We start from the raw sequence: 8113 nt of genomic DNA, 5'->3' as shown, positions 1-8113 counted from the left end.
CCTCTCTACTGAACGTTTCTTTAGCAACATGACGGCAACTGAAACAGCAACAGAGAAAGTACGATACATGTACAGCACATTCTTGCAGGTACTACAAACAGATTGCAGATCGTAATTCTTGCTTTGGCGGCACGAAACTTTATTTGGGGCAGTGCAATCTCGGTGGTACTCACAAATAATAAATCAAACAGCCCAGACTCGAGGAAACAAATCCAATCATACAAGTACGAGATCTTCACGAGACGAGACTGCACCCATTGGCTTGTTCCGTATGAAGCAAACAAGTTTACTGAACCTCTCCACAATGGGGATTTTCCCTGATATGCGAATTTATTTTGCAAACTCGGTCAATGGGTCCTTGAACCTTTCCCTCCAGATTGGGAACTGCCAACGATAGTATGCCACTGACCAGTGCCTTACTTGTAATGTACCAATGTACAATGAATATGAGTATTTCGACAACACATTTAACATAAGCCTTATCGTCAAGAAGGTGAACTCGCGTTCTTCGCACACTGTAGACAAGGGCAAAGAGATAAAAATGGATCTAAATCCGAATAAAATCAGCACACGTTTCCGTAAATGAAAGGGTGAGCATAAGCAAATGAATCGAAGGAAACCGGTCAACTCAGAGATCACCTGTCATCGACTATTCCGTAAAAGGAGGCCTCGGCAGCGGAAAAGCTAAATTTAGAAAAGAGATCCTGTCAGCTTTTCCATTATTTATTGCATTCCGCCAAAAATCAGCACACTTTTCGTAAATGAAAGAGTCAGCACAAGCAAATGAATCAAAGGGAACTGGTCAACTCACCTGTCATTGAGTAATATTCCGCGAAAGGAGGTCTCAGGAGCGCCGAAACGAAATAAGCCAGGCCAGGAGACGAAATATCCGAAACAGCTCATACAAGAAGCAGTTCCAAAGGCCAGAGTAATATTAGTTCCTCGCGCATGCACATCCAAACACGGACTGCATGCACTGCAACACAAATTAATGTCTGCCGGGCACGTGCACAGCACGCGGCTACCACCCGTTGGTAGATCTAATACCGAGCACCTTACGTAGAGACTTACGTAGCCTAAGTGAAATCGATACCGAGCACCTGAGGCTCGCCTTGCTACGCATTAGACTGTCTTCACAGCCATTTTAGCTCCCTCCTTATTGGACTGTTTTCACAGCCATTGTATCTTCCTCCGTATAAGACTGTTTTCACAGCCTGTTGCTGCATGACAGCACTGACTCACGGCACCCTTTTCGTTTGTGCTTTGCCCGATTGGGCACCCACTGTAAAGAGCACGATACAACACTTTTCCATACATGTCCGACTCACTTTCCACACTATTTTTCCTATAATCCCACAACTCCCGAGAACAGGGACAGATCAATAAAGAACACCTTCTAACCAACAAGAGAATTAGGAGCTTGTGTCTGTGACGAGGGTTGTGCCACGGGGCACTAGGATCTCACGAAAACATTGGTCCTTCGAGCCGGATTCTCTGCGGAGAGGGTCCGGCATCGCCATACTCGAACCAACCAGAGAGCTGAGGAGCGTCGCGGATCGACGCCACAGCGAACCTATGTACACCACACGGAGTGGCCGTCTGTCTCGTGCACCGACGCGATTCGGAGACGACGACAACGCAACAGCAGCAGCGGCAGCCCAGGACGACGCCGGCAAGTCAACGCAGATGGCTGACATCGTCAAGACGGAACAAGAGGCTGAGCTAAGTGAAATCACTCGAGGTGGAGCTGGAGAAAGCACCAACCAGTTAGGTCCTGGTCTCCACACACCAAATAATTATATGCCTGTTTGTTCTGCTGTTCGTAATACTAATGTTAGTAGTTCCACGAATGAGTTTGTTCATGAAAGTCATGAAAACAATTTTGAAACATGTAATGTTCCCTCTACAAGTAGGCCGTTTTCATATTCGCACACACGCACCTCCACACAAATGCATGCAAACAATGATCCCGTACACGCACCACATCATGTTGCTGTAGATTTAGCACCTCACCAGCCGTACGCTGGCCAGTCCTTTTTAGGTTCCGATTTGCATGACACTCACACGCGCTCTGTGACCCCGGCGGTTCCTTTTTTGCCTCATGCACACCAAAAGCGTGTCCAGTACACAAACGACGCGCAGATCGGCGAAAATGCAGGCCTTGCTGCAGCCAGCGCAGGGTACCAAAACGGGAGCAGGTCGATGAGCGCTCGTTCACTCACCACTTCATCAGCAACGTCTTGCAGCAGCCGGCGCTCGCTCCGCTCAATCGACGAGCTCGACGCGGAAGCGGAACGTATCGCCGCGGAGGAGCTTGCAGAAGTAGAACGAAAGCTGATCCGCAAGAAGCTAGAACTCCAGAAGAAGTTGAACAGAAACCGGTCAAGCGGCAGCAGTAATGCCAGCGTCCGATCAAGTTCGTCCCGTCGATCACGGGAGACCGGCAACGGATCCGAGCTGACATGCGCGGATCGCATTAGCCTAGCTGAGCGCGCACAGCGCGCCGAGCGCGCGGAGAGAAACATGGGAGCAGCGCTTGAGGAAGCCAATGGTCAAATCCAGGATCTGTTACTGGACCACCAAGTCCAAGGTGAGCAGGCTTCAGGGAACGAGCCCAATGGCACACGTCCTACCCCTACAAGTGCAAGGCAGTCACACCCCATGAATCTCACCACCCACCATTTCATGGCAAGGCAGTCCACTGCCAAGGACTTGCCTCAGTTCTCTGGACATGCTGACGAGTGGCCAGCATTCATCTTCGCCCTGGAGCACACGACCAGAGAGTGCGGATTCTCGAACGGGGAGAACCTTGGACGACTGCAAAAGGCGCTGCGCGGAAAGGCAAAGGAAGCTGTACAGGGGATGATGACTCTCCCCGACAATGTAGGGGAGGTCATCTCCATCTTGAGGATGAGGTTCGGCCGCCCGGACCAGATTGTCCAGAATCTCATTCTGAAGACGAAATCACAGAGAGGCATGAAGTCGGAGGAGGCCATCGAGGTACTGATTGAAATCAGCGCCCTGTGCCGAAACCTTGTGGCCACTATGCGAAGCACAAAGTGCACCGGCCATCTCTACAACCCTCAATTGGTCAAGGAGCTAGTTGGCAAGCTGTCTGGGGGGCTTCGGATCCAGTGGGGAGAGTACGTGCTTAAAACCGGCACAGACCCGCACCTGGACACCTTCTCTGCCTGGCTTCAACAGAGGGCCAAGGCTGCATGCCTAGTCGCTCAGCCGAGCCCATGTGACGTCACTCATGCCACTCCACGCACAGGCCAAACGTTGACAGTCGTGGAGGCCACCGCCGGTAAGCCACATTGCCTATTCTGCAGCAAAGCTGGGCACACCACAAGTAGCTGCCGTCAGCTAGCCGCGGAGCCACTTAACGCCCGTCGGCAGTTCGTTAGTGACAGACGGCTGTGCTTCCGCTGCCTTGGCGAAGGCCACCTGGCGAGGGTATGCGAGGAGAAGGCCTGCTCGTGTGGCAAACCCCACCATCCGCTACTACACCGTGATGGCCGCGGAAGTGTAGCACCGCTAGGACGCATGTCAGAGACGACATACACCTCGGCAACCCATGTGTCGGAACACAGTGGAAGGGTGCTGCTGAGGGTGATTCCGGTCACGGTACGAAACGGAGACACAGCGGCTGATACATACGCACTCCTGGACGAAGGCTCAACAGTGTCCTTGATTGAAAGCGAACTGGCGGAGGAACTTGGACTTGCAGGACCAACGCGGCCCCTGAGGCTGTCATGGACGGATGGCAAGCAGCACCAGGAGTCCAGCTCCAAGGTAGTAACATTCAGCGTAGCTGGCAGGCAGAGACAGGACAGCTTCACCTTGACAAACGTCCACACTCATGCCAAGTTCAACCTGCCAACACAATCAATCAACCCTCAACGGCTGAAAAACTGCCCCCACCTGGAGGGACTTGAACTACCAACGCTGTCTTGTGCCAAGCCCAGACTCCTAATCGGACAGGATAATTACAGCCTGATCGCACCACGGGTGATCGCGGAGGGCCCTCCAAACGCACCCGTAGCTACACAGACCAAGCTAGGGTGGGTTGTTCATGGCAAAACGATCGCCGACCGCTGCAGAATCGATGAAGGCGTGGTCCTCTCCACCTGGGGTCTCGACAGCGACCTCCATGACCTGGTCCAGCAGTCGTTCGCCCTAGACTCCCTCGGGGTCAAGCCTGCGAAAATCCGCAGCAAGGCTGACGACCGCGCACTCCAGCTGCTAGACACTCTCACCACGCGCACCGGACGCCGGTGGCAAACGGGGCTTCTCTGGCGGGAGGACATCACCCTTCCACGGAGCAAGGCAACGGCTGCCCAGCGTCTCGAGCAGCTGGAGAGGCGCCTGCGGAAGGATGACACGCTTGCACAAGGCTACCAGAGCAAGATCGACAGCTATTTGGAACAGGGGTATGCCCGGAAGCTGTCACCTGAGGAGGCCACCCACCAGCCAGAGCGGACATGGTACCTGCCACACTTTGCTGTGTACAACAAAGAGAAAGGCAAGGTGCGACTGGTGTTTGACGCCGCGGCAAAGTCGCATGGAAAGTCTCTAAACGACTTCCTCCTCACCGGCCCCGACCTCCTGACGCCGATCACACAAGTTCTGTACAACTTCCGACTGTATGAGGTTGCCTTTGGTGCAGACATCAAGGAGATGTTCCACCAGGTGAAGATGCGTCCCGAAGACCGTCCTGCACAACGCTTCCTCTGGCGCGACATGGATGCAAGCAGACCAGCTGATGTGTACCAGATGGACGTGATGACGTTCGGTGCAGTCTGCTCACCAACCGCCGCCCAGTTTGCGAAGAACATCAATGCGCACGACTTGGCTTCCGGAGATGCGCGAACCGTGACAGCCATAGAGGAGTGCCACTATGTCGACGACTATTTCGACAGCACCCCAACAACCGAGGAAGCTGTAGCACTGACTCGCAAGGTGATGGACGTCCACGAGGGGGGAGGGTTTGTGATCCGTAACTGGGTGAGCAACTCTCCGACGGTCCTCGAGAGCCTTCCATCAGATCTGAGGTCACCAAGAATCGTGAACGTCCACAGCCACGACCTCCCCATCGAGAAGACCCTGGGCCTCCGATGGGACCCTGCGAAGGACACTCTTGGCTTCTCCTGCGGCACGAAGCCAGATCCAAAGGCACCAGTCACGAAGCGAAGCGTCCTGCGACACACAATGTCGGTATTCGACCCACTCGGCCTGGTGTCCTGCCACTCCATCATCGCACGCATGCTTCTCCAAGACGTGTGGAGAGCTGGCATAGGCTGGGATGATGAACTCCCTGCATCTCTTGCACTGAGATGGACAGATTGGGCTGCAGAGCTAGATCAGGTGGCCACCGTAGAAGTGCCACGGTGCTACACACCGTTGATTGCAGTCGCTACAGACATCCAGCTGCACGTGTTCGCTGACGCAAGCGAGAAAGCATACGGCGCCGCTGCGTACTTGAGAGTAGCGAACCACGGTACTCAGCTGGCAGTGTCCCTAGTTGCAGCGAAGGCACGCGTTGCTCCACTGAAACCGGCCTCGATACCCCGTCTGGAACTCCAGGCTGCGGTCCTCGCCTCGCGCCTATCCTGTACCGTACGGGAGCAGCTGCGTATTTCAATTCCACGGGTCATATTCTGGACAGACTCCAGAACGGTGCTGTTGTGGATACGCTCGGACGCCCGGCAATTCAAACCATTTGTGGCCCACCGGATCGCGGAAATAACAGACACAACAGAAGTAGATCAGTGGCACTGGGTACCGACAAGACTGAACCCAGCCGACGACCTCTCCAGAGGCATCTCTGCCCAGCGCTTGCAGCCGGACGATCGCTGGTTTGGCGGCCCGGACTATTTGAGGCAAGGCGAAGCAGACTGGCCCGCCGAGGAGACTCGTACGCCGGACCCGGATGATCTCGAGCTGAAGCGTGCGTTCAGTGGCGTCCACGCAGCAGCCGGAGACAGCTCAGAGCCACCCAGCCTGAAGGCAGCACTACCAGAGATCGAGCGCTTCTCAAGCTGGTGTCGCCTGGTAAGAGCAACCGCCTGGGTGCTACGCTTCACTCGCCACCTGAGACACGGAGGAAGAGACACTGCCAAGCCGTCGCTGACAGTCCCCGAGCTACGAGCCGCGGAGAGTCTTTGGTGGAAAGCTGCACAAGCGGAAGGCTTCCCAGAAGAACTCGCTGCGCTCCGCAATGGCAAGCCAGTCAACAAGGACAGCCGCCTGGTCCAGATGACACCCTTCATCGACGACAATGGCATCATGCGCTCTGACAGCCGCGTACGGAACGCAAAGGTTGAAAACAAGAACCTGCGCCAACCTGTCTTGCTCCCGCCGAAGCACGCCTTCACTAGGCTGCTCATACAGCAACACCATGTCTGGTCGTTACATCAAGGACAGGATCGCGTAGTGAACGAGCTGCGTCAGAAGTACTGGGTACCCGGTATCCGCACAGCGGTAAGAAGCACCTGGAGCGAGTGCCAGCATTGCAAGAATCTCCGTGCCAAGCCGCAGCCACCAATCATGTCGGCCCTGCCAGAGTGCCGCACTGACGCCTTTCAGCGACCCTTCACACGGACAGGACTGGACTACTTCGGCCCGCTGTCTGTCACTGTTGGGCGCAGACATGAGAAGCGGTACGGCGCTCTCTTCACTTGTCTCGCCACCCGAGCCGTTCACGTGGAGCTGGCGCACGACCTGTCCACAGACTCAACGCTAATGGCCATCCGGCGATTCATCAGCAGGCGAGGCTGTCCACTGGTGATCCACTCAGACAACGGAACCAACTTCAAAGGCGCCGCCAAAGAGCTCCGCCAGGCCATTCGTGAGCTGAATGAAGCCCGCATCCAGGACCAGCTTTCTCATGACGGCATTACATGGTCGTTCAACCCGCCGGCGGCACCCCACATGGGCGGAGCCTGGGAGCGGCTCGTTGGATCCATCAAGACCGCACTTCACGCCATCCTCAAAGAGCGCCATCCCAAGGAGGAGACCCTCCTGACCGCACTGGCAGAAGCAGAGGCACTCGTGAACAGTCGACCTCTCACACATGTCAGTCAGGATGCCGCCGATGACGAGGCCTTGACTCCGAACCACTTCCTGATCGGTTCCTCGTGTGCCATTCTTCAAGGAATCGCGCAGGCAGGAGATGTCTCGCTGCGGCGCCAATGGCGCGTTGCGCAAGCCCTTGCAGATATGTTCTGGCGCCGTTGGGTGCGCGAGTACCTTCCAACTCTCGCTCGCCGCACAAAGTGGAACCGCCAAACGAAGCAGCTCGTCGTAAACGACATTGTCATTATCGCGGATGACAACGCACCACGGGGTTCCTGGCCCAAAGGTGTCATCTCAGCTGTCCATCCAGGCCGCGATGGTGTTGTCCGTGTTGTCGACGTCAAGACCGCATCAGGTAGCGTTTTTCGCCGACCCGCTGCGAAAATTTGTGTACTGGACGTGCGTTCGTAGAGCTGTCATGCCTCCCGCACTTCTGAGCTGCAGCTAGCTGCGCTGTTTTTTTCTCTTTTTTTCTTGTTTTCCTTTTTCTTGTTTCGTGCGTCCATGGACCGTCCACCCTTATTTCTACTCGAATAACACGATGGTTGCTAGGTTTAATACAGTCTTCTTCGCTTTTCTTCTGTTCTTTTTTGCATGTTTATGTTAACTCTCCCACGGTTCGTAACCAGGGGGGAGAATGTTGCTGCATGACAGCACTGACTCACGGCACCCTTTTCGTTTGTGCTTTGCCCGATTGGGCACCCACTGTAAAGAGCACGATACAACACTTTTCCATACATGTCCGACTCACTTTCCACACTATTTTTCCTATAATCCCACAACTCCCGAGAACAGGGACAGATCAATAAAGAACACCTTCTAACCAACAAGAGAATTAGGAGCTTGTGTCTGTGACGAGGGTTGTGCCACGGGGCACTAGGATCTCACGAAAACACAGCCATTTCAGCGCATTTTCTCTCGGTAATACCGAGCACCTTACGTAGAAACTTACGTAGCATAGCGGTGTCGTTTTTCTTGCCATGTGAACACAATAATAGAAAAGCTGACAGGATCGCTTTTCTAAATTATTATTAAA

The 8113-nt window shown here is 54.5% G+C and overlaps 1 protein-coding gene across 1 annotated transcript; it reads left to right on the top strand.

The window, feature by feature from the left end:
• Nucleotides 1–2202: 2202 nt before the first annotated feature.
• On the top strand, nucleotides 2203–7488 carry LOC135819068 (uncharacterized). Its single transcript, XM_065332218.1, has one exon. It carries the CDS (start codon nucleotides 2203–2205, stop codon nucleotides 7486–7488), a length of 5286 nt encoding a protein of 1761 aa, XP_065188290.1.
• The last annotated feature ends 625 nt before the right edge of the window (nucleotides 7489–8113 follow it).

Source organism: Sycon ciliatum, chromosome 6 (assembly GCF_964019385.1).
Source record: "Sycon ciliatum chromosome 6, ocSycCili1.1, whole genome shotgun sequence".
NCBI lineage: Eukaryota > Metazoa > Porifera > Calcarea > Leucosolenida > Sycettidae > Sycon > Sycon ciliatum.
Note: the sequence above shows the minus strand (reverse complement) of the source record. Positions and strands in the feature narration are given on the sequence as shown.